This window comes from Python bivittatus, unplaced genomic scaffold (genome assembly GCF_059951505.1).
Source record: "Python bivittatus isolate LINGU-HERP-01145 unplaced genomic scaffold, Pbiv_v1 ctg000580_np1212, whole genome shotgun sequence".
Taxonomy (NCBI): Eukaryota; Metazoa; Chordata; class Lepidosauria; order Squamata; family Pythonidae; genus Python; species Python bivittatus.
In genome coordinates, this window is record NW_028277087.1 from 1,530,771 (window position 1) to 1,557,249 (window position 26,479).

General features: G+C 46.2%; 1 protein-coding gene across 5 annotated transcripts in view; it reads right to left on the reverse strand.

The window, feature by feature from the left end:
* The window catches only part of DPP9 (dipeptidyl peptidase 9), a 53,919-nt gene that overhangs the window by 18,822 nt on the left and 8,618 nt on the right, over positions 1 to 26,479 (reverse strand). For 3 of the 5 annotated variants that reach the window (XM_088149331.1, XM_088149333.1, XM_025173347.2), the window contains 18 exons: positions 26,007 to 26,263; positions 23,171 to 23,283; positions 22,428 to 22,601; positions 21,440 to 21,608; positions 19,463 to 19,576; positions 17,681 to 17,809; positions 16,986 to 17,047; positions 15,403 to 15,503; positions 14,127 to 14,304; positions 12,328 to 12,493; positions 10,636 to 10,715; positions 9,677 to 9,829; positions 8,452 to 8,587; positions 7,831 to 7,976; positions 4,911 to 5,057; positions 3,773 to 3,925; positions 2,142 to 2,284; positions 783 to 894 (listed from right to left, as the gene is read on the reverse strand). In XM_088149331.1, the coding sequence (XP_088005457.1) occupies positions 783 to 894; positions 2,142 to 2,284; positions 3,773 to 3,925; positions 4,911 to 5,057; positions 7,831 to 7,976; positions 8,452 to 8,587; positions 9,677 to 9,829; positions 10,636 to 10,715; positions 12,328 to 12,493; positions 14,127 to 14,304; positions 15,403 to 15,503; positions 16,986 to 17,047; positions 17,681 to 17,809; positions 19,463 to 19,576; positions 21,440 to 21,608; positions 22,428 to 22,601; positions 23,171 to 23,283; positions 26,007 to 26,263 (2,533 nt within the window). Of the gene's footprint in view, positions 1 to 778; positions 895 to 2,141; positions 2,285 to 3,772; positions 3,926 to 4,910; positions 5,058 to 7,830; positions 7,977 to 8,451; positions 8,588 to 9,676; positions 9,830 to 10,635; positions 10,716 to 12,327; positions 12,494 to 14,126; positions 14,305 to 15,401; positions 15,504 to 16,985; positions 17,048 to 17,680; positions 17,810 to 19,462; positions 19,577 to 21,439; positions 21,609 to 22,427; positions 22,602 to 23,170; positions 23,284 to 26,006; positions 26,264 to 26,479 lie in introns of those variants that run through there. The other 2 variants (XM_088149335.1, XM_088149334.1) reach the window with 2 other exon arrangements.

A 26,479-nucleotide genomic window follows, 5' to 3' on the forward strand; every position in this document is an offset into this window, starting at 1 on the left:
ACAAATTTTATATATTGAAGATGTGTGGAATTGAAGTCCACACATCTTCAAGAGGCCAAGGTTGAGAAATACTGATCTTCAAATCTCAGAATTCTCCAGAAGGATATGTGGACTTCAACTCCCAGAATTCCCTAGCTAGGGTGTGTGGCCTTTCACTCTTAAAATTCCCCAGCCAATGTGCTGGCTGGGGAATTCTGGGAGATGAAGTCCACACATCTTCAAGTGGCCAAGGTTGAGAAACACTGCGCTAGGCCAAACTGGTTCTTTGGCCTCTTACTCTGACTCGGCTACACATACCACTCTCTTAGGGCCCAGTTATTTGAGGGATCACCTGTTTCTTGCCCATCCAGCAAGGTGGGTGCGCTTCAGATCCCTTCAATTAAACAGGGCCACCTAAAGGGAACCTGGAAGTGGGTCTTCTCTGTCTCGGCACCTGCCCTCTGGAATGGCCTCCCCCCAGAGACTCACTTGGCTCCCAGGCCTTGCGGAAGGATGGCTGGTGAGCCCTTGTAAAATTTTGTTCTGTTTGTCTGGTTTAGGTTTTCTTTCCTGTACATCCATCACTTTGTTCTGGCTTTTTTAGCGTGTAAAGGGCCCAGAATCGTTGGGAGTCGGGCATGCTTTAAATGTATGCCAATCAATAAAAACAAATAAATATCAGTATCTTAGCTGGCAGAGGCCTGTACCTTACCGACTGCAATTCTCCTCTGGTCCCACAGGGCAGGACCATGCCTCCCAATGGCAATGTGCCATTCTTCCTTGTTCCCAGCACCTTCACCTACCTGTAGCTGATACGGTTTCCCAGCCCGGATTAGTTGGGAGATCAAGAAACTGGTGTGGAAAAAGTGCACATTTTCATCCAGAAACCCATGGAGAATCAGCAAGCGGTTGGGCCTGGGAAAAAGACAGAGAAATGCTCCAGGACAAGACTTACGGAGAAGCAAGCAAGAGGAGAGAGCACTTCCTTGGACGGGTGCCTTTGGGCTAGGCGCCAATGACCAGTGACTCCAGGGAAACGCTGGGAAAGCAGTGGAGGAGGTGAGGTGAGGAGAGTTAGAGGCTGTGTTTGCACAACACGCTTAACCAGGTCAGTTAAAATCCAAATTAGCACAAAATGCAAAGCTTGTGTTTGATTTTTGTTGCGACTCTGGATGTTTGGCAAATGTAGCCCAATGAGATCACGTTCCATGTGAAGCCAGACAATGGGTTAATTTCAGGTTCAGTGGGTTGTCTGAACAGACAGGCACCGTGCTCCCCAACCTAGTACCCTGGAGCAGTGTTAGGAGTCCAATCTCCAGAATTCCCAGCCAGGGTCACTGTATCTGGAAGGCACCAGACTGGGGCAAGCTTCAATAGTTTCTCTGGAACTTAGTATTAATCACCTTATTTGGCTGATTATAGGTTTCACACTCAAGACTCTTTACAACTAACCTTGCCTTGCACACAGTTATTAACATTATTATGAAAACACAAAACAGATAAATAAAACAGGCTTGATAAAGGGCAAAGAAATAAATAAATAGCTCCAATTAAATAAATAGCTCCAAACCAATCAAGTTTAAGATTACAGCTTAAAAAACAATGAACAAAGACTAAGTTTTTTAAAAAAATAATATTATCTGTAAAATGGGATTTCTCACATATGAGAGAATTGTCTGCTCTGATTGGAACTGCAGCCCACTGTGGACCATGATGGCCGAACGCGTTTGCAGGATATCAGAAAGGGCTGCAATGTAGGTGGGTATTTATTTATTTATTAGAAATGAATAAACACTGCCCTGACCGGGCTATTTTTATTACAGTGGCCTGTGGATGGCTTTAATTAATTTATCTGGGACTTGCCTTTCCTTACGCCATTAGTTCAAGTGCAAATACAGTCTAAAAAAAATTCTAAGGGGGTGGGGGGTTTTGGGGGAGGGGGAACTTCTGAGGCTCCCAGCTAAGGACTAACTCTACTTCTTAAATTTTTGAGATCGGCCAGGATTGGCTAGCAACTGCCACTTAACATGGTGGTTCGCATCATTACACGTAAATGTCCGCCTCAGTGAGGAAACGTACGGAATCCTGTGGAAGGCCATTTCTTGTGTCCCTTCCCCTCTCCCCCCACCGGCCCCGGCCCCCTGCTATCTCAGAACACTCACTCATTGGGGAGTTTCTCGACATGCAGGGCCACTGAGCCTGCTTCATAGCCTTGCTGGTTGTTCTCTGGGACATCCATGTACCGTTCCGTGTATCCAGTATCGTAAGCCATCCAGACAGTGACGGGGGCCCCTGCTATGGCGACCTAAGGGACACAAGTGAAAGAAAATAAATCCAGAGGGGATGCTTTTGCTTAAAAAACACACAAGGACCAACCACATGCTGCATACATTAAGCCAGTGTTTCTCAACCTGGGCGAGTTTAAGATGAGTGGACTTCAACTCCCCATGGCTGGCTGGGGAATTCTGGGAGTTGAAGTCCACTCATCTTAAAGTCGCCCAGGTTGAGAAACACTGCAGTAGGCCAAACAGCAAACCTGTTTTGTAAAATGGATCCTGCTTCTGCTATGCACAGGAAGGGACCTGACGCTTCAACAGCTTCACGCACAGGAGGCTTGAATGTTCAACAAAGCTGCTGCTGGAATCCATGTAGCCTAGAAACTTATTTTTTACAGTAAATCCTGATTCCGTGGGAGCTTTCACGAATGCCTCTCTCTCTACTTATTTCCAAATCTCCCTCTCCTGGTATCATAGAGTATTAGCTCTGGGTGGGTGGGGGGGTTGGCAATATATCCCAAATGCACCTCCCTCTTCCATGTCACTGAACTGGTTCTGTTTCTCTTAAAAAGATCAGACCAATATGAACTTCTTGGTATTCTTAGCGAGTAATTCCACTATTCTAAAACTGAGAAATAAATCCAACACTAGGAAATACCTCTCTACCTGCTCCACGAACGATAATAAATTTATGCTAGTAAATTGTGTAATTTATGCTACTAAATGCAATATTTATGCTAATAAATTGTGTAAATAAATAAACAAAATGATCGGCCAGTCTCCCTCCACCCCCACCCCTCCCATTCTGGATGTTTTGATTTGGAAAGCCTGGTGGAGCAGAGCAACATGGGGAAGGTGGTTGCTCCCCAAGTTCTTCTCCTAAGGCCAAGATGAGGTCACCAGGCAGAGAATCCTGCTCCTCTCAAAAGCGATTTTCCAGCAATTCAGGAGGTGTGGTTGCAAGCGGTCAAAGGGCTTCGCCACCCTCTGGTGAGCCTCTGAGCAAGTAGGAGAGCCCAGAAAAACCAAGGAACACCAGCTTCTCCTTTGCCCCAAGGAAATTAGATATGGGGTAGTGTGATGGATGGCATGAGTGAGGAAGATACTGGAATGGAGGATCAAGGTTATCAGGAGGGAGGGAGAACATTCCAGAGCAAGCACTTTCTCAGTCCACAGCAAGAACGTGGGAAGACGAAGAGGATGAGGATAGCCCCTCCCTAGAGTCTCACAGGCTGTATCCACTAGTTGCTTTAGCACAGGTTTAGTCTGGCGAGATTCTGTCTATTAGGAGCAAGCTAATAAAAGAACTATATTGGACTGAACTATCTCGTCACTGTTCTTGGGCTGGGCCTGACAGGTGGGGCGGGCAAAGCACAGCACAGCACAGCACCCCCTCAGGGGAATGGCTGGGGTTTCCAGGAGTGGGAGGCCCCCCCACGGCCAGGACACAGCTCAGGGCCCTGGCGAGCCCATGTAGGTTTTCACAGCTGCCCTGGGGCCGAGCCAGCGAGCCTCACCTTGAAAACATGAGGCTTGTAAATGAGCCCCACGAGGGAGAGGAAGCCTCCGTATGACCAGCCATGGATGGCAACGCGGCTGAGGTCGACGAACCCGTATTTCTCCGCTACGTAATGTAAACCTTCAACCTGGTCCTCGATCTCCACCTGGCCCTGAAGGTGATTGTAGAAAAAAAGAGAGTGTGACCAGATGGTTTCCTTCTCAGGGGCCACAGCAGCTGCAAGATGAAGCACTTCTTGAGGACTTAAAGTATACAGGCAGTCCTCACTTAGCAACCATTCATTTAGTGACCATTCAAAGTTACAATGGTGCCGAACAAAGGGACTTACAACCGGTCCTTGCACTTACAACCATTGTAGCACCCCTGTGGTCATGTGATTGTGATCTGGGAGGTTGGCAACCAGCCTGCACTTACGACAGTTGCAGCGTCCTGGGGTCACACGATCGCCATTTGTGACCTTCCCAGCCAGCTTCCCCCAAGCAAAGTCAACGGGGAACCATGTGATTCACTTAATGACCTTGTGATTTGCTTAATGGCCATGGTGATTCGCTTAATGACCACTGCAAAAAAGATTGTAAAATCGGGCACAACTCATTTAACAACCGCCCCATTTAACGAATTTTCCAGTCCCTATTGTTGTTAAACAAGGACTACCTGCACAGGGCAAAGAAAGGGATTTCAGATTAATTTTTATCACCATGACTTTTTCCATTTACTGACAGGCATGGAGCAAAAACATATGGAAATATCAGCATATTCAGGGTATCTTGAACACTTGGATTGGCAAGTATTTGTAGAAAGGTAAAATCTCTGGAAAGAAAAGAAAGGGAATTCTCCCAAATACTCAGTGGAGGCTGCAAATGGGGAGTGTAAGCTGATTTTCCCTAGCTAACAGTAAAGGAAACGCATTAGAGAAAGAAAGGGGACTCCAAGGCAGCGCTATTCAAAACAGGCAAACTTGTCAAGGAAAGTAACTGCTGCAGATTTTCTCATCCTCGCAGATTCTTCCCACCCCTGAGGATTCCTGAGTGCAGCTGACAAAATAATGAGGACTAGAAACTTACTTTGACCCCTCTGAATCTGCAGATCACTGAACAGAGACCATATCCTTTGCCTGGAGATAGACAAGGACTTACCATTTGATTCTTAAGAGCTCCCTCGAACTTAAGGCCTCTCTGGCATGAGCCTCGCCCGTCGATCACCACCACAGCATAGCCAAGGGACGCCAGCGTGTTCAGCCGCAGGTATTTGATCCCTTTGAAGGAATTATTCACTAACTGGACCTACGAGACGGGTGTGGGAGAAGAAGGGGGGGGAACAATGCACCCGTTCATTAGGAAACCAACTCCTGGAGGCACCTGCTTTTCCTTACAATCCTGCTCGCTCTTTGTATTCCTCTGAGCAAATTTTTCTTCTGTGCCTTTCTCCAGATTGCGGACCTGGCGCCATGTCAGCCCTGCAAGGTAGGCCAGGTCAGGGAACAGACATGGCAAGGACTTTATAATAACAGAACCTGGGTGCCCATCAGTTTCCCTCTGTCCCCTCTTATGTAAAGGGGGGGGGGTTCTTTTGAATTCCTCTTGTGCCTTCTTTCCAGAGGCCCAACTTGTTGTTTCTTTTCCCTTAACAGCTCCTGCGTTCCTTCATCAACGTTCCCTCCACCTTCCTTTCCCCCCACAACTCTGGAAACCAGTTTCCTCCCTCTGGGAAATCAGAAGCCCTGTAGAGAGTTTTATTTTTAACTAGATCATTGTAGGGTCTGGTTGTTCTACCTTCTTATTTAGTTCACAGTCGCAGCTTAACCTCTGCTTTAAATAATTATGGAGGTAGATATACTCAGTCCCATCCCAGGGCATTGTTTCAAATGGATTGCTGTTGGTTCTTTCAATGTTAATATTCATTTCCCAGGTTGGCTGTTACCAGGTGCATGAATTTTGTTGGACTGATTTCTAAGTACTGTGCTTTTCGGAATGCATCTAGAAATGATTGATGAATTAATTAATTATGATTATCCTTTGCTTGTGATTGACTCCCCAGGGAAAGACAACCCGCTCCATCATTAGTCACAAGACATTGCAAGAACCTCAGCCAAGAACAGCTCCACGTAGTCTAACACTCTGCTGCCTGCAGGCCTCAAAGGGGAGATAGTGAGGCCAGGAAGGTCACCCCCCACACCTTGGTCATTCCAAAGCGTACTCTGCTGGTATCAGGCAGCCGCCGATCACTTCTTCCTCTCTATCCTCTTTTTAGCACATTGTAAGCAAGTGGGCTGTAATCACTTGCTGCAGCAATGGTCTTGTGAAATCAGCGAGGCGCTGCGTGTTGTTCACTTATGCCTGTCCACAATCTCCCATCAGCTAATTTCACAGATGGTCTCGGACTTTCAGCCGCTACTTATTTTATGCCTTTGGCTTCAGACAACTATGCAGACAAGCCTATGGGGTTTTCTCATGAACATTTTCAGAAGCAGCTTGCCGCTGCCTTCTTCCTAGGCCTTTAAGGCTTTTCAAAAGGCTGGCAGGGCCAGGGCCAGTAGGAACTCGGGAAGTGTGGCCTGCCAATTTTTCTACTCTGCCTAAATTAAAAGAAGAAAGACCTTCATTAAACAGAGTGACAGACTAAGGATGGAGTGACTTGCTCTCCCTCCATCAGCCTTTTGGTCCTGAGTTTGGAAAATTCCCTCTATAGTTGCTAACCCAGAAACTCCTGAGAATCCCATGGACAGCCAAGAAAACAAGCCGATGGATCATCAAACACATCAGCCCAGAGTTCCCACTCGAGGTACAAATAACTAGGCTCAAATGATACCACTACAGACACATGATGCAAAGACCCAGCTCTCTGGAGAAGGCTCTGATGCTGGGAAAGGTGGAAGGAAAGAGAAGAAGAGGGTGATCAGCAGCAAGGGGGAGGGACTTACAGCAAGACCTGAAGGGCCAGGTTGGGACAGATCATCCTGGAGAAGGTCTTTCTATGTGATCTCTAAGAATCACCACCAACCTGATGGTACATAATCAATCAATCAATCAATCAATCAATCAATCAACATGAAGACCCAGCTCTCTGGAGGAGTCTCTGATGCTGGGAAAGATAGAAGGAAAGAGAAGACGATGACGACCAGCAGCAAAGGATGAATGCAGTGGTGATGGGGGCACCATTGGAAGACCTGAAGGAGCAGGTTGGGGACTGTCAACCCTCCCAGGTAAACTAGACAGGAAACACGGCCAGATGAGCTACTTCTACTTTATTGTTAGGCTACATTAACAGAATCTTCTAAGTCTGAAAGTACAAATCTCCCACCGCCCCTATTTACTGTCTGATTACTTCAGGCGGGTCCTTTTAAGTTTCTTTCTCTGTCTGTTACTCAGTTGGGGGTTCCTCCCCCTTTTATCAGATCGTTCCCTAGGCAGCATCTCTCCCCCCCCATCTTCCAAGGTCATTCTCACATTCCATTACAGGGACAGATCCTCCTGGAGGAAATCTATCTACATGGTTGCTAACAGTGACTTGATGGCGTGTAATCAATCAATCAGTCAATGCAAAAACCCACCTCCTTTTGAGAAGCCCATAATGCTGGGAAAGGTGGAAGGGAAGAGAAGAAGAGGACAACCAGCAGCAAAGTGGATGGGCTCAGATACAGGGGCAATGGAGGCACCCTTGATAGACCTGAAGGACCAGGTTAGGGAGAGATCCTCCTGGAGAAGTCTATCTATGTGGCCTCTAAGAACCACCACCAACTTGATGGCACATCATCCATCCATCCATCCATCCATCCATCCATCCATCCATCCACCCACCCACCCACCCACCCACATACATGAAGACCTAGCTCTCCGAAGAAGCCCATAATGCTGGGAAAAGTGGAAGGAAAGAGAAGAGGATGACCAGCAGGAAGGGAGATGGACTCAGTTACAGTGGTGATGGGGGCACCGTTGGAAGACCTGAAGGACCAGGTTAGGGGGAGATCCTCCTGGAGAAAGTCTATGTGGTCGCTAACAGCCAACAGCTACTTGATGGCACTCATAACCACCATCACCTGAACCAAGGAGCACCTACCTGAGGCCCCCCGTAGACAAAGAGCACCGTGGGATGCTTCTTCCCAGGCTGGAGGTCGTGTGGTTTGTACACCATCCCATACAGCTCGACATCCGACTGGGTGCGGAAATGAAAGATTTCAGGGGGGATGTAATCAGCAGGACAGCCTGCAAAACACAGGGAGCAAGGGGGGGAGTCACTCTGGTCATCATCACGCTGTGACACCTTGTCCCCAACGAAGATAACCCAGTCGTGCAATGTTTCTCTATGAATGATCTTGCCTAAAAGTTTTTTTTCCCCTTGTGAATTAAAAAATATAGTTTCTACATTCTCTGCAGGCATAAAGAGAGAACTGTGCACCAAAGTGACTCATAAGGAACACGAAGTCTTCAGTTCTCCAAGCCAAAATCCTACTGTTATTCTCTGAATAATACCACCATTAATGTCCATCAAGAATGAAGGGTGGGTGGGGCAGAACTGGGCAATCCCAACCTTTGCCCCAGCTCCACAATCCAACTAGAGAGGCTGGCCCACCCCTTACTCCAAAGATGGCAGGGCAGGGCAGGGCTTGGTCGCCTTGGTGCCGCTGCACCCCCTTGGTGCAAAAGGATGAATGCTGATGCCCAGCAAGATTTTACTCACTGGCTGCTTCCATCATGCTGGCCCAAAATTTTGGCTGCTTGTGGAGAGGGTCTTCATCCGAGCCGCTGAGCTTGTAAACGTGCACACAAGGAGGGGTCCTGACGCTACTGTAGTGACTGATGAACATATCAAAGTTCTGCAGGAAAGGACAAAGTTTAGCGCACTCAGCATCCAACCCTGGGGATCCCTAAGGCTTTTTAAACATCTCCTGACCGTCACCTTTCTTGATTCTATCAGTTACCTTCAATCCATCCCTGTATCGATTTTTCTATTAGCACACGGTTCTCACCTTCCATAAAGTCAAGACTCAGAGCCTTTACGTTTGCAAATATTTATTTTGATGTTCACTGTGCCTTTAAGCTTTTCTCTCCTTCCCTGTTGTTAATACAAAATGCAGACTATGAACTACTCAGGACAGGGAAGGTTCCTTCGTTTCCCCAATTTTCGCTATTTAAAATGCTATATACATGAGTAACAAACACCAAACAGAGTAGAGGTGAGTCATTCCTGCTGTAAAGATTCTAGGCCTCATGAAGGAAATCACCTTTTGGTCTTAATAATTGTGACTACAGGCAGAGGCCATGCCAGAAGGGAGATGTGTCAAGACAGCACGTCTCAGGACGCCATCGTGCAAACAATGGAAGCTGCACACTTGAGCTGCTTCATTAGCCCAACAGCACACCTGGTGTCATCTTGATCTCACCGCGGCTTCTGACATGTACCACTCAGAGGAAGAGCAGCTAGTTTGCCCTCAGCAGGCCTGTTTAACCCCCGGAGCCTCCACTCAAATGGATCAGGTAGCTGGTGGAGGGAAAGTCTATTCTGGAGGGCGTCTGCTAGTCAGAGTAACGAACACTGGCCCGGATGAAGAGTCTCACATGGTGCACAGCAGCTTTCTATTCTGGCCCTCCGCTGGTCTGGACAATCGCCTCTTCTCCTCCCCAGTTAAAGAGAGCAGTCAGGAATCTTTGTTTTGCTGTAGTTGCCAGCGGTGCTGCAACGGGGACCATTTCTACTCTGTCCCCGTAACTCCAAGCTGGAGAAGACTTCCAGAATTTGTTAACTCACCAAAGACTAACAAGCCACTCTGACTGTCATCACAGAAGGAACATGGACACCTGCCCTCAGAAACATAGCCCTACCAGGGTGTGGTGGGTTTTATTTTTAACCAACCGAATCCGGATGGCCTGGTTGCTGTTTGGCCTTCAGACATGGAGAAACAGACCTGGCTCATTGAGCAGCTGTGGGAGAAGCCCAGGGTGGTGAGCCGCACGACCTCACCAGGAGATTCGTAGCTGACCACGTAGAGGTGATGTTCCAAAGGGGTATCCTTCGTGCCCTGGAAATACACCAGCTTTGTTTCTTCATTCACCCAAATCTGGCAAGAGAGAGGAGGACAGAGAGAGAGAGAGGAGCACACATGAAAAATTGCTTTGAGAGCCAGAGTTGCTGGGAGGCAGAATCGGAATTCATTTCAGGTACACACCGTTAGCTTCAAGGGTGTCTGCAGGGTTTGGTCAAGAATAGCTGCAGTACTGCGATCAAAGCTTTGAACCAGCTTTGATCACAGGCATCATTTTGGCTTTTTTGACCGTGCCCTGCAGAACACCCCTGCTTAGCTTAGTTACAAAAAAGGTACAGAGTTGGCAGAGAGGTGGGATCAAATGCTTTCTGGAAAAAAGGAAGTTGTGAATAAGGCTCAACGTTCCTTAGTATGTGTCATGCAACTGAGTGCCACTCACACCCAGGCTGAACTTAGCTTCACACCTTTGGTCAGAACTTAGCTTCTCCAATCAAGTGGACACACGCAGGCATTGTGAAACTCAGCTGCCCTGATAAAGGAGATACCAAGAGAAAATAGGTAACCTATTTTCAGCGAGGAGCACGCCTTTGGACGCCTGAAGGCAGTGGGGCTGGAGGAGCAAAGACTAGGAAAAGTTGTAGAGGCACGTCAAAGAAGTGGGGGTGGGGTGGGGGGGGTGCAGGGAGACCCCAGAGGCCTTTGGAACAACGTACAAGGCACTTGGGCAGGATTCAGGACTGGATTGGAAGATAAGGCAGGGATTTAAGGAGCAGAGGCTGCCAGCTGGTTTGCTGCAGTAGGAAACTACAAATTAGAAAGCAGACAAGAGATGACAAGGACCTGAAATGGTGTTTTCACTGGATGAGGAAGAGACTTAGTACCTTGTACCCATGCCGGGCCAGAACCTCCCATTCTCCACTGGTGAGGGCCACTTCTTCCTTGAGAGGGCATTTGAAGTCATCTGAACAAACAGAACAGAGTGTGATTTGGTTGCCCAGTTCCACTGGTGCTCCCTGAAATCAGCTGTGAGGGCAGAGCATCAGCCATAATTTGCTGGACTACAGCTTCCACCATCCCATGCCTGAACATCCAAGGATATTTGGAGGCTGTGGATTTGTCAGCCTTAAAACGAAGTGGAAAGGAGGAAAACACCTGGAGCGTTGCCTTCCCACTTGTGATATCCTTATAGTGCCCTCACAACAGGACAGGATGCACTGCTGTCCGTGGGTCTAAACAGGGGTGGGAACATTTCCCATTTTGCTTTTTATTAAATGCTCAGACTGGGGATATCAAGAGAAAAACTCATGGGCTAAAAAAAGCCAGCAAACACCAATGTAGAATAAATTCTGCTAGATCAAAACATTAATACAATCCCAGAGAGAGGATTTTGCATACTTGAGTTTTGCAACCCGCAACGAGGCTGGCAAAACAAGTTCCCACTGTGGTTTTCTCTTTCTAAAATTGCACCATTTCACTCACCAGATATATATTTTTTAATGTTCTTGATGGTTTTTATTGTTTTTAACGTTTTAATGATTTTTGTTGTTACGTTTTTCGTTATTTGCTGTATTGTGTTCGTGCTTTTAACTTTGTACATTGCCCAGAATCACATATGCACGATGGGCAACTATATAAATTAGGCAAACAAACAAACAAACATCTGTGCTGATATTCATACACAGATACAGAAGTATGTATTTAAGAACGTAAAGAATCCTGCTGAATCAGCTCAGAAGTCCATCTGCTACAGGATGCTCTGCCACGTTGCTTGAAAACGTGGAGGCAGGAGCAGACCCCTCTCCTCTGCTGTTGCTCTCCAGCAGCCGATATTTAAAGCACACCACTCATTACTTGGAAGGTAGCAAACAGCCACGGATCAACAGCCACACGTCTTCCTTGACTCGGTTGATGTTAATTTTCCCTCCTTAAAACCATTTAAATCGGTGGTCATTGCGACCTCTGATACTAGAACGTTTGAATATTTGCCCTGGGTGTGCGTCCGTTTATTTCATGAGAAATAAAATCTCTCTCTTCACGCACGAATATACATGCACGCACGCTCTGAAACAGCAAACTTGGATACACCAAGAAGATACTGTAAAGGAAACCCCAAGGTTTACAGGAGTATAAAATGTTTCAGCATGAAAAAAACAAAGCTTTGGTCATAGGATGCTGAATGTACACAGTGAAGAGGAGTGGGAGAGTGAAGTATTCTGGAAAAAGGCACGTCCAACCCATGCTACGTTTTGCTACGCTTAAAGCATCCACAAGACAAATGAGTTGATATGCTTCCTATTGCATTTGACAACTTTAATGTTGGAATTGTTTCACATGACTAACCTAGGACTGCTCTCTTCTGGGTATATCAAAATACAGGAACAGCTCTCTCTCTCTCTACATCTACATAGAGAACTTTGAGTATCTATTAAAAACAGCTTGTTAAAAAACAAGAAACAGGGGAAAACACTTTTTTCACTATGAGCCAATGTAAATGAAGCTATGTTAGGAAGTGATTGGGTATTAAAATATCCCAAGAATTTGCAAAGGAAAGTCTCAGCACTTCTAGTGCTCACCTTTGCTAGGCACGTACGGCCGAGTCCAATCGTACGTCTTGCGCTGCAGGATGGCTGTGACTCTGTACAGGTGGCAGAAGCCCGTCTTGCATTCATTCGCTCGGATAAAAGTCAGCTCTTCCTCTTTCTCCTCTGGCTGGGTGAAAGGGTAGAAGATGTCGTGGACCTACCCAGGAGACAAGAATGGCAGGAGATGTTAAGTATCATCCAGTCAAACGCCCAGGGACTGGGGACCAACACCAAACCATAGAGAACGGTGACAGGATCTGGGACGGCCTGGATCCAAATCCTCAGCTGCCTCTTCAGCAAGCCGTTCCGAGTCTCAACCCTACCCACTCTTTGGCATCTTTGCACACGCTTCTGCAAGAATGGCTTACAGCGGGAGTAGGCCATTTGGGGGCCCCTCTTGGCGCCCAGCAGCTTATCTGCCTCACTGGATGTTTTGTTAAAGATTTATTTTAAATATCAAAAAAGGAACTGGTGTGAGTAAAGCATCATGCCCTTAAAATCACATTTTGCAACAATGTCTTTGGGATGCACAAACATTTCACAAGGACAGCTAATTTATCTTCTAGCACAGTGTTTCTCAACCTTGGCAACTTGAAGACGTGTGGGTTTCAACTCCCAGAATTCTGGGAGTTGAAGCCCACACATCTTCAAGTTGCCAAGGTTGAGAAACACTGCGCTAGAAAACGGGTGTTTTGCAATGGCCCATGGCCTCCTTCACAGGTTTTTTCCAAGTTCACCGCCCCTCTGCTGTCAAAAGGCAAATGTGCCCCCAGACCAAAAAGGACATTTCAGTCCTTTTTATAGTGGTTGGGCTTTTCGAAATATTGAAAAACTAAAATATATTTTTAATTTCATGATCCTATTTCATTCTCTTTTCAAACTATCGAATGGTGGGCATTCTCCAACTGCTGGCAACCAGTGTCACTGTTCACTGTGTGCTGTGCACGGAAAGTATTTCTTTCTGTCCATCCGGGGTCTCCTGTGCTTAATTTTAATGGATGACCTTAGATTCTTACATATATCCATGTATTTCTCTCACATACTACCTCCACCCACCTACATTTTACTTTTCGTCTGCTTCTCTTTTTTCTTATTTTTCATTATACTGCATTTCTGGTTGATTTTTGTTGTTGATGGTGCTCTGTTGGTGTCAGTAAAAATGCACTTAAACGGAAAGAAATTCCAGATTCTTGCCACCCCTTTCTGAACAAGGTAATGTGAAAAGGGCCTCTTTTAATGCAATTCCTTGGCATTAAACAAACCAGGTAACAATCACAAGGCCTTTCTCTTGCACACTAGGCAGCCTCTGCTAGGGAAGGCAGGCCTAGACTGCAACAATCCTGCCCTCTGATGATAGAGCTCTCTGGCTCCCAGAGAAGTTTCTTCTCAAGCGTCTGCTGGGAGACAATGAAGCCTAAACGTAGAGCTTTTCGAGGGGAACACTGATGCTCCATTCAACTTAGTCTCAACTCCAATCACGAGGACGGATAGCACCACAACTGGCCCAGCCATGCTCCGTTCCTCAATCTGACTACTAGCGCTCCCCAGGATGTGGCTGTGGAACTTGGGCACCAAACGGCCGTTCTCCTCCACTGACTCTCTCTCTCTTCTCCTTTTCCAGTAGAGATACCAAGGGTTGAGTCTTGGACTTTCCAGATTCAGAATAAGAATGCTGCTTCTAAAGGCCCTTGCCTCTTCAATCCTGTAGTCTTCTCAAGCCACAGGAAGAAGGGGAAGCATTCCAAATGGGGGGGGGGAGTGAGAAAAGGCTTAATCTGAGCCCGGCTTACGTTGATCCAGACACTGGTGACTTCTTCATAGATGACGAATGGATGGACGTTCTCGGGCACAGCTTTGGCAAATTCCAGGCGCTGTTCCTCGTTTTCTGGGACTGGGATGAAGAGCGCGGGAGGGAAAAGGATGAGTTGGAGTTGCTGCTGAGGTCTGTCTAGGAACATGGCCCAAGCACTGCATTGAAGTGGGAGAGGCAACAAGAATCAGGGAAGGAAAACAAAGGTTAAGAGCAGGAAAGCAAGTTGGAGCAACCGCACATTGAATCCTAGAAGCACTGGAGAGTAGTGCAGTAAACCGAACCCTGAATTTAGTTCTGAAACCCCTTGGGCACAACTTTTCTCTCTTTTTTTTTTCATTTCAACTTTTCCTGTCTTTAGTCACTAGCATCTGATATTCCAAAGACGGATGGTTTGAGAATATGAGGCTTCCTGCCGTCCACTGCTCAGAGCAGCCTTGAATTAAGAGCCCTGACATCAATCTTAAGGTGACTCCAGTCAGTCCAACACCTGACTCCTCTAATTTATTTATTAAATCAATTTATACAGCTGCTCATCTCACCACAGGCAACTCTGCGTGGCATACAACAAAGCTAAAAACAATCAATAAACGCATTAAAAATATAAAAAATCAAAACAGAACAGAGAATAAAAGGATGTTAAAAATAAGGGAGCCACCTCACTAATTCCCCTGCCCCTGGGGTCTCCAGGCCTGCTGGCATAACCAGGTCTTAAGGGACCTCTGGAAGCTCAACAATGACGAGGCCAACAAATTCACCAAATCTTTCTGAGAATCCAAAGTCAGGGCACAGCGGCACAAATCGCTCCCAATCATTCTCCGAAGGTGGCATTTGCGGGCATCCTGTTCCTCGAAATGGAGGCTGTTTCTAACCCCCACCGCAGCCATCCAAGAGCTTCATTCTCCAAGAATTCATTGCTGATGGGGCACTCCGTAGAGTGCCGGAGATGACCCTAAGCATCTCTGGTGAAAAGGAATCAACAGAAGCAGGGAATAAAAAAGGCCCTTCTCTGCCGGAGGCCTGGAGAAATGCTGCCAATTACAGGAGGTGAAGCTGGGCTGAATGGATTATCGCCAGACCCATTCAGGATGTGCCCAGTTCAGTCTAACGCGTATCTTATCAGCACTGGGGCAGGAGGGAGCAGCCAGGGATGCCAGGAAGCCATGACTTCATGAATATTGGTCAAAATGGGCAAACACTCTAGCCTGGGATAAGGTGGCTGGCTCTGCCTCTGACTCATCCACATAGATACGTACTACTTGCCATCTCGGGTCCAACCAGCTCGTGCAACGTACTCCACGTTGGGGAACATTGTAGCAAAGGGGTGCACCAGTTCCTTGTCCCGGGCATGCACAATCTGCAAATATTTGGGGGGGGGGGTTGAAAATATAATTGGAGAACGTGATCGATGCAACACAATTTACACATCTCTCTGCCAAAAAAGTGCCCCCAAAGCAGAAACAAAATGGACCTTTGTACCTGAGTTTAGTAGCTTCTATAGACTTAACTTAACAAGAAAGAAAGCTAAAGACAAATGCTTCTGATTGCATATATAAAAGGCTCACATTTGAAAGCAAACTACTGGCTGGGATTCTTATGTTGTCATGCAAAGCATCCTTCATAATAAATCTTGTTAATGAAAGCTCTGAGAGTCTTGTAACTGGTTTGTTCATTTCCAGCCTCATTGCTCCTCCAGTGTTCTGACACACGGCTCCTATCCAACTTTATTTAACTTCTCCTCCTTGCATGAGGAGAATACCATGAGGAATACTCCTTATACAGGTAGTCCTCGCTTACCATTTGTTTAGCAACTGTTTGAAGTTACAACAGCTGCTAAATGAATGGTTGTTAAGCGAGGACTACCTGTATCATGGTATGAGGACTCTTGCCTTGGGCAGGGAGTTGGATAAGAAGACCTCCAAGGTCCCTTCCAACCCTATGATTCTATGATTCCTTTAGAAAATGAAATGGGAAACTGGCGTGCTGGGTCTCACATGTATCTGGGGGGCACATTCAAAAAATATAAATGATTGGAGGCTGAAGTCCAAGGCCTTGTTTGGAAGTGTGCCCTCCTCCCCAGTAAGAAGATACATGCTTTCTCCATTCATTCAAAGTGAGGGAGTATTGCCCCATTCAAGAACAGGCAATGGGAGCGTAACCATCTGTCTGGGTGGAACTATTTCACCACCCAGGTAAGTCACACAAAGACACCCTGGAACTCAGGAAGAGGATGCGGGGATCCCAGGAAGGGGTCTGGGAGGCAGGCATGGGTGCTAGTGATAGTTACCCCCCTTTCCTCCTTCCTAACCCTTGCTACACTTGCATACTCTGTTTTTTTCTCTCTCTCTAAATGTTGTTTTGAGCCAGTCTGGTGTAGCGGTTAAGGCATTAGGCCAGAAACTGGGAGACCGTGAGTTCTAGTGCCACTTTTGAAATGAAGCCAGCTGGGGGACCTTGGGCCAGTCCCTCTCTCTCAGCCCTAGAAAGGAGGCAATGGCAAACCACTCTGAAAAACCTTGCCAAGAAAACTGCAGGGACTTGTCCAGGCAGTCACCAGGAGTCAAAAACTGACTTGAAGGTGCGCACATGCACGCGCGCACACACACACACAAAAATGCTGTTTTACTTTTGCAGCTAACTTTTTGTTAACTCCTTCTTCTGCTCAAGCAATGCCCTGGGCAAAATGTGCTGTTAGATGCAGGATATTGGATCTGCTTTGTCCTGTTCACTGTTTTTATGGTCTGAGCCATTTAAGAGTTTGCTGGGGAAGGCAAGCAGGGTCTTTGGCAAAGTATAAAAATCAAAGCCTCCATAAAGGAACAAAAAGGGCAAGACATACCTTCCCTTGGCTGTCAGTTTGAAACTCTGCCAGCTTCAGTGAGATCTTGGGATTTTTGCTGCCTGAAATGGAGGGTAAAGAAACGCAAAATAGAGTGATCTGAAGTTTTAACATCTGCATTGATTTTTTTTCATCAAGAAAAAATCAGTTCTGCTCACCTAGGTTAACTTCTTTGCCCCTGACAAGTGGCACCTAAGTAGGTAATCCAATTCTACTGACAAGCCCTGGTGCGCAAAGTGGTGTTTGTATTGCATGCTACCTCCTCACAGTGCTTTGCAGGGGTACCACCTCCCACTGTGGAAAAGTCATGGTTAGCTGACTACACCGAACTGTCTAGGCTCATACACCATGCTACCCCAGCCTTGACATTATCTTTCAGCTACACATTTTGGGTGTTGGGAATAAGATAAAATTAAGGTGGAAATGGAATGGACATCACTCTTGGTTCAAACAGAACCAGAACCAGTAAAAAATCAGAATTGCTCTGTTTTATATGGTTAATTTCTCATCTATGATATACTGAGGATTAACTGTACAATTGTGGCAATTCCTTTGTCCACTTACTAATACCTGTATTATATTTCTGTATCAATTTAAAAAAAAAACAAAAAGAAACAGAATCAACCCTCCTTGACACAGAAGAAGAGATGATTTTCTGAACTAACTTCCTTCTCCTTCTGTCATTCCCCACTGACCTGTTCTGGGATATCGGTATGTGTCTGTTTTCCGTTCTTCGAGGGCTGGAGAAGGGACGTGAATCACCTCCACCTCTGACTCATCCACTTCCTCGTACAGAATTCGCAGTGTCTTCCAGCCTTCAGGTCCTAAATGGAAAGCAGGCAAGTAGGAAGGTTGCTCCTAAGGCAATTCCCCCCACAAGGTCACCTGGGCTGCAAATCTTGGGGGTTAAGTGCCATAAAGGGCTCTTAATTCTCTGAAAACTGGCATGGGCTGGCTGCACCTGCTGGTTCTTTAATTGCACCTTTCAAATTTATTTATAGGCATCAGAACCTAAGAATAACTTTAGATCTCTCTTGGACCAGCATTCGGTTTCTTCCTGCTGGCCAACCAGATCCCTCTGGGATGCTCATAAGCGGGAGATGGAGACATCCCCCCCCCCTCGCTGTTGTTCCTCTGCAATTGGTATTTGCAGACCTGCTGTCCTCCACCCAGAAATAAATACAGTCTTCAAGACTAATAAGCCTCCATGATTGTACACAACCCTCTTTGAAAGCCATCCAAGTTTCAATAGAAGAGAATATATGTAGCTCAGGGTTGAACTGTAGAGTCCTTGGGGTTCTCTGACCAAGCTCAGAGAACCTCAAGGACTCCATCCAAGTTTATTTTTAAGCAAAACAAGCTAACTCTGGGTAGATTACAGAACAAAAAAATTCAACAAAAATTCAAAACATGCCCAAACTGTAATTCCACCACCACCACACACACAATTAAAATACCATCAAAGAACCCTAAATGGCTGCCCTCTCACCACTGAATTAACGACTGAATATCTGCTGGAAAAGAGTGTCTTCAATGCCTTTGGAATGGCAGGAGCATCTCTGAGGGTAGCATGTTCCATAACATGGGAACCACAATTGTCTTCCAGGGCACACGCCCTTTTCTCAAGAGCACTGGACGGTAAGCAAGCCCTCTCAGGGTGAGGAAGGAGGCTCCTGATATAGACCAGCCACCACCGTGTCTCGTGGCAATGAATTCCACAAAACAAAAGAAAGACTTTGCTAGATTTGATATGTGGAGGCCCAAAGAGAAAACTGAAGGTTCCACAGAGCTGTGCTATCAAACCCCCTTTTAAAGCCACCCGTTCATGATGGACTATATGAAGAGCTTCATAAGAATGTCAAAAAGATAACATACAAAGTAACTAAGAATCTAAGAATAGTCCTACAGGAAGAGACCATCATCCAGGACTCTGTTTCTGACAATGGCCAAGGAGGGGCCTGTGAGATGCTAGCAAGCAGTGAGAGATTCCCCTCTCTCATTTTATTCCCCTGCAACCAGTGTACCAACCCAAGGGTTACACTGAAACTTCAAGACTGACAGAGCTTGACAGACATATCCTCCATAAATTTATCCAATGGTCTTTTAGGTTCCCACATTAGTGGTCTTGTGGCCATCAATTTTACAGGTCACTGATGCGCCGTGTGAAGAAGCGTTTCCTGTATCTCTCCTAAATCTCCTTCTGATCCGCTTCACAGGAAGGCCCTTGGCTCTAGTGTTTGAAGAGAGGGAGAAACTTTCTCCCTGTCCAGCCTCATTTTATGCCTCTCTCAGTCCCTTTTTTCCAATCAAGAGTCTCAAATGTTCTAACTTTTCTCATAACATTTGAGCCCTCAGTCACTTTGATTGCCATCTGCACTCTTCCCAGCATTATTATATCCATTTTCAAACAGAACCGTTCAGTTTTCCAAGACATTTTCACCATCCGCAATCCAGTGCCAAGCACTTGGAATACTTACCTTCTTGGCAAGAAGTGGGACACCACCAGTACCCTGTAAACCGATCAAATTCTTCTTGAATGACAAAAGTAGCCACACCGGCTGACTTGGGGTCATCTAGCACACTGGATAAACCTGAGACAAGCAGAATAATTTTTTGTGAGGCTCCTTATATCGAGCGCCCTAAAACCCTCAACTGACTACGCCAAACTGCCCAGTATGGTTGCTTTATATTGGCCGTCAAGTAAGTTTGGCTGTTCCGCCCTCTCTCTCAGGACCGTCTCAGTAGCTGCTCCCACCTGAAGTTCAGATATGTGGACTTTGTCTCCCAGAATTCCCCAGCCAGCAGGTCCAGTCCTAAGAAAGCTGGGAACTGAAGTCCATACATTCAGCCATATAGCCAGCATGGCTGGCTGGGGAATTCTGGGAACTGAAGTCCACACATCTTCAAGTCGCCAAGGTTGAGGAACCCTGCTCTAGAGGACACCCAGAGGCTGGTCTACGCTATCCAGCAGTGATCCTATGGGGCTTCAGGCTGGAGACTTTCCCAGACCTACGCAGAGGTGCTGCAGGCGTGCAGGCAAAGAGTTGCTTTTCCATTAAGACAGACTTCTGATATCAGGTCCAAAAGAGACTATTTAGCCAGAGATTATAGGAACCATGAGAAAGAATGGGTCAAAGCATCAAGCTGTATCTCAGAATCATAAGAACGTGCGATCAAACTTGTCACGAATGTCATGTTGTACTGCTGTTTCTCATCCCAAGATTCCCATCCGCTTGGCTTTCAGAGAGAGGGACTTGGAATTCCACTTTTTGCATACAGATCAGCTGCTCTGCAGAATATCTCAGTTGGAATAGAAACCCGGGTTCATTTTGACCATTAGCCATGATGGCATAGGTACAACACCTACAGGTCAGGTGAAGATCTCAAGAGTACCCCTAAAGGGGGGAAGAACCCAAATCTACCTTTTTTTGGAGGGCTGAATGTGAACAGACTGTCTTAACCCACATTGCTCCTTAAAAAAACCTTGCGCTTGTATTTTCTCCTTTTAGAGAATTTAAGCCCAAGGCCCTTATCATTTTATAGCCCCACTGATCAGATGGGCAGCCTTATAAATGTATTTGATAGAAAAGCAAGTAAATTAGTGAACTCCAACTCCAGTGCCTTTCCCATCACCACCTCTAGGCCTCCTTTCCACTGCCTAGCTGCTTTCCCTCTGACACATGTAATGTAATGAGGAACCACTACAGCTCTGAACAGGCCTTGAGAATTCCTGGCAAAGGGGAAGCATGTGAGCCAAGTGGGGATTGGCCCACCTTGTACAGGAAGAGACAGACAAAATCTTTCACTCTGGGGCAATCTATTGCTAGAACATTCTGACTTTTGTTCCTCAAAGTAAGCCAATTCAAGCATGGGGGGGGGGGGGGAGGTCATGTATTTTTGGAAGGGCATGGTCAACAGTTCTACCAGGCCAAAAAGCTGGGCTAGCTCCAGATGCCCCCTAACCAACAGCACCACCTTGCAGGACTGAGGAGATGTGCCTTCTCTCTTACGGCACCTGCCCTCTGGAACAGCCTCCCCTGAGATCTGGAGGGCCCCGATCCTCTTGGCCTTCCCAAAGGTTGTTAAGACTTGGCTTTTCCCCCAGATCTTACAGCCTGGGTGTCAGAGGGGCCCAATCGAGATGTGTCTATCTTGCAAGCTTGTTATACAGTGCCTCGGTTTCCTCTTGCACCGAATTATTTTTAACTATACTTTTGTTATATTATATTTTATATGGTTTCTGTTGTTAGCCACTCAGAGTTAGGCATTTAAGATGGATGGCCATACACATTTTCTAAATAAATAAAATCATCCCCAGAAAAGCGCAAAAAAACAGACATCCTAGAGCCATCCCGTGCGAATTGTTTTGTGCATCCATGCACCAACTGACCGAAACCAGAGCAGCTTTGTCTTTTGTGCAAGGGGACATCCAAGCCAAGGCCTTGGCAACCTACCTTTCTGGCAGTAGGTCAGGCGCCGCTCTTCCCCCGTCTCAATGTTCGCCACCCATAGGTCGTTGTTGTTGATGAATGAGAAGAAGGAAGGGTCAGCTGAGCAGATTTTGGGGTCCATCCTGGGCCCTGAACACTGCGTCTGGATTTCCAGTGGCTTCATGGGAGAGACCTGTGGGCGAATAAAGGACCGGTTTGTGAATTATGCACAGGGTGAGAAGTGAGAAAGGGAGTTCTCCATCTCTCTGTCTTTTGGCAGAAGGAGAAAAACTCCCTGAACTTTAAGTATCTGCAGAGTTCCTTAGATTCTTATCCCTCCACCCCCATTCCTTTTTTTTCTAGGGAAGGCGTTCAAGCCTCTTGATCACTTTGATTGCCCCATTCTGCATTTTTCCAGCTATATTACATCTTTTTTTCAAGTGTGGCTACACACAGCATTCCAGATGTGGATGTAGCAACTAACCCATTCTATTGAAAGCTCATGAAAACTCATGCCTTTTAATAAAAAATTGCTCATCAGAAAAGCTGCTAAATCCTCTTGATTTTTCGCTACTGTACACTAACACAGCTCTCCACTTACAATGTTTGCTGTGTGATGTATTTTTGCTCTTACATGCATGGCTTGACACCTACTTAAATTGAACTGTATTGACATTTGATTGACCACTGACCCAGTTTAAAGAGATCTTTCTAGAGCTCTTCACAACTGCATTTGATTTTCCGCTCCCACCCCCCGAATACTTTAGTATCACCCCCAAACTTGAGCAGCCCCACTCTTATCCCAAGGCAAGATGACTGACCAAGGAGTCCAAAAGCTCCGGTCCCAGCACAGATCTTTAAGAGCCCCAACCTTTTTCTTTCTTTCATGGAGAACATATTCCTACTTATTCCTGGCACAACCCCAACTTTGATCACAGAGGACGAAAAAGCGTCCCTCACACGAGGGTTGCAATGAAGCAAAACCAGCCCCACAGCTCCTGGACAAACTCACCATAAACCCATTTTTCCCTCCATCCCGACAATAGAAGAGGCTGTTGCTGGCCTGGAAGAGGAAGAGGCCGCTCTCCCGGTGGAAGTCGTAGGAGGTGATCCCAAAAACACCCAGGCGCTTGCGTTCCCTTAGCAGCTCTTCTTCCCTGGAATACATCCCATGGTGTGGAGTCGCCTGGGGGAGAGTTAAAGAGGCAGAGGGAGGAAAGAACAGAGCGCTGGTGTGAATTTAGAGTGGCCCAAGAGATAAATGCATCTCCCTTTAAATAAAGGACAATGCAGGTAGTCCTCGCTTAATGACTGCCCTGTTTAGCGACTGTTCAAAGTTACGACAGCATTAGAAAAGTAACTTTACGACTGATGCTCACACTTACTACCATCACAGTGTCCCCATGGTCATGTGATCGAGATTCAGGTGCTTCGCAACTGGTGGGTGTTTATGACCATCGCAGTGTTCCGTGGTTACATGATCGCCATTTGCACACTTCCCAGCCAGCTTCCGACAATCAGAGTCAATGGAGAAGCCGGCGGTGAAATTGCAAGTTGTGGTCAGGTGATGTCTCGCTTAATGACCACAGGGAAAAGTGACACTGTAAGTCTGTTGTGGTCACGTGATGTCTTAACAACTGCATCACTCAGCGACGGAGTTGCCAATCCCAGTTGTGGTCATTAAGCGAGGACTACCTGTATCTAATTCCTGATTTGGCTGAAACACCACAGTGCCGCGCTCCCAGACATTCTCACCTGGAAATGATCCAGCATTTGTTTCCATGACAAGAGCAGTAGGGCTTCTTTCCGTACCTTTTTGGGAATCTCTGAGTACAGAAGAGAATTCTCCCTGCTTCCATATGGCATTCCTATTGAGGAAGGTTAGACAGACAGAAAGAAGCCTTTTATTTAAACGCATGGATCAAAAGCAAGCCGCTCTTGGACTCTTTGTAATCTTCCTTGCAAGATGTTTGAACCTTGTATTATTTTTTAAAAATGCTGTTGACCAAGTAGGGACACAATCTGTAAGTTGTCTAAATAGAGTTCCCCCATTGGGGGGAGATGGGTGGTTGAAAATTTAATAAATAAATAAAAATAAATATTTTTGTTAATTGAATAATTCTAAATATTAACAAGCTCTGCCTAAAAATAAGATCTGGCAGGTAGGCACAAATTGTACCCCCCTTCCTTGTTAAGCTATTTTTGCAATTAAACTCCTTAGAACGTTTTTTTAGACACCGATCCCCTTATGTAGCAAAATCAGACAACAGATTTGGAATGCTTTATCTCTGCAGCCTTTTCCATTTTCTTTCTGCAAGTCTGGCAAAAGCAACATGGCCATTCTGTGCTATTTTTGCTATGCCCTAAGGAGCGGTTGCACAACAAAATGGGTGGGAAGGGCTATTTGTGGGAGCAGGGCCTCCTCCATGGTGGTTCCTCTCTTACTTCCTTTTTGGACAAAGGATAAAATTATCATTATTTGGATACGGCAGGTTTAGCGTGCTCAGAGTTCCTTTGATTAAGCGATGCCATCTATTGGGACCCCAGAAGCGCACTTTCTCTGTAGCAGCATCTGTCCTCTGGAATGAGGTTCCTCCAAGATTCCAACAGCCCCCACCTACTGTTGTTTCCAAGGGCCTCGAAGCCCAGGCTCCTTGCCCAGGGCTTTGGACAGGGTGACTAAAGCCCCCTTTAGATCGCATGGGCTGTTTTTCTTTGTTCCCATCTAATTTTGTCATTCTTGCTATCTCTACTCTTCATTGTTGCCTTTTGCTGTTTTTTAATGTTTTAAACACTTTGTAAACCACCCAGATTAGCTGGGAGTCAGGCAGCATATAAATTTAATAAATTATTACTATTTTATTTATCAAATTTGTAACCACCCATCTCGTTGAAACGACTCTCGGTGGTTTAAAGCAGAGATAACATTCATTAAAATACAATATAAAAGTCCTATTATATTATGGTATCGAGAATGCTGGGAGCTGAAGACCGCAATCTTAAAGCTGCCGAGGCTAGGAACGGTATTATTCTGTGTCCTAGACTCAGAAATTACTGGAATGCTCGCCTTTCAGGGATCTGAAGATTGCTACGCTCTTCCTTGGTCTTCTGAAGGCTGAAGATTCCCAGTCTCCTCAATCTCCCCTCCTAAGACTGAATGTCCAGCTCCCAGAGCATCTTTGCTTCTCGGAATCAAACAGTAGTACCTGCAAAGTTTTTTCACAAGTACTATGGCCAAGGCAGCCTGTAACTGCATACTTGATTGTTCTGAATTTTATTTCTGTCTTCTAGGGTATTAACTGTTCCACCCCATTTTATATCATTGGCTAATGTCATAAGTATTCTTTCCACTTCTCCATCCAAGTCCTTACTACAATTACTGGATCCAGGACTGAACCTCATAGCACCGGCTCACTCCCTCACTTCAGTCTAATAAGAAACTGTGGATGAGCGTTCCTTGAGTATGATTCTGAAGCAGCTCTGTATCCACGAGATCCATTAGATCTAATGTTGACTGGAAAATTCTGGGAGTTGAAGTCCACATATCTTAAAGTAGCTGAAGTTGAGAAACAGTGCATTACGTGATCATCAACGCCCCTCAGGTCATGACAAAACATGCACCATTTCTCAGCCTTTTGACTAAGATCAAATGTGATGTGCATAGTATCACATATCGTAAATACTTCACTGGCTATTTCAGGTAGTCCTTGGGTTACGATGGCAATTGGGCTGGGAAGCAATGTGGTCGTAAAGCGCAACATTACAGGACTGCATTGTTTAGCAACAGCAATCCAGGCAGTTTCGGTTGCAGTCATAACCCGAAGACGCACAGGTCGTTAAGCAGGAAGAGGCAGGAATCCCAGGTAAGGAGCCACGAGGGGGGTGAGGGAGGGCCTGGGAGAGCCAGCACAGGCCGCAGGCAGGAGAAAAAATGGAAGCGACTTGCGACCTTCTCTACCAGCTTCTTTGTTGACTTTGCTTGTGGGAAGCCAGCAGGGAAGTTCACAAATGGTGATCACGTGACCATGGCTCCCTGTGACATGGTCGCAATCTGGGTGCTTGAGTGCCAGAACTTAGAGGATCAGTCGTACGTCAATTTTTTCAGCGCTGCCGTAACTTTGAATGGCTGCTGAACGAATCGACGTAAGCCGAGGACTACCTGTATGAGAAACAGAATGCCAGACTGCTATGTTCTTAAACCCTGGCAAGATATACCCTCAATGCACAATCAACATTAGTAGACTGCTGATGAGAGACTTTATGTTCCCAAGTACAAGCATCCAATTTACATGCTGAAAACAAACAAACCAAAAAGAGTTTGTAGCTGGCAGCTTAACAGGCCCAGAGTAGGCTAGCTGTCAGCATGGTCTTAAAGCACTGGATGGTTTCTGAAACAGGAGAAGAGCCACATGTAGGCAGTGTACATATCAGTGAAAAAAATGATGGGTAGAGGGAAGGAAGAAAAAGGAGAAAATTGTAAGGTAAGAAGTTGACTCTCCTCCCTGCAACCAATTTCTGTCCAAAGCTGGTTTGTAATTCTGAAACCTTCTTGGTTACCTTCTAAAAGCTGCAAACCAAAGTAAAGTCGTACCTAGGTAATATAGCCGATGGGAATGAGGGCTCGACTCTTCCGTTTTACGGACAAATTGGAAATCATGGGGTGCCTTATTCACGATCATCCCCGTGTACTTCCGGCTGCCATGAATGATGTCACGCAACCCCTCCCACGAGTGTTTCTCCACCTGGAACTGGGAAGTGGATGCGTCCTCCATCTCTACTGCTTCAGTGCTATCTGACAGAGCATCAACCGCCGTCATCTTTAGCCTTCCCCCGGAACTGGTCAAGGAACTAGGAGAAAAAGAGGGGAAAAATGGAGAGGGCAGGAAGGACAAGAGAGGAACAAAAGAGTCGGCCTTTTCTGGAGTTAGGGCAGAATGGTGCTGCTTCTCTTGGACTGCACCAAACTGGCAATACAAGGAAGAACCCAACAATTCAACACACTTTTCCGTGTCTAGGTAGCAGCCCTGAACAGAGAAACCTGGTGTATCAGAGGGCAGAGCTCAG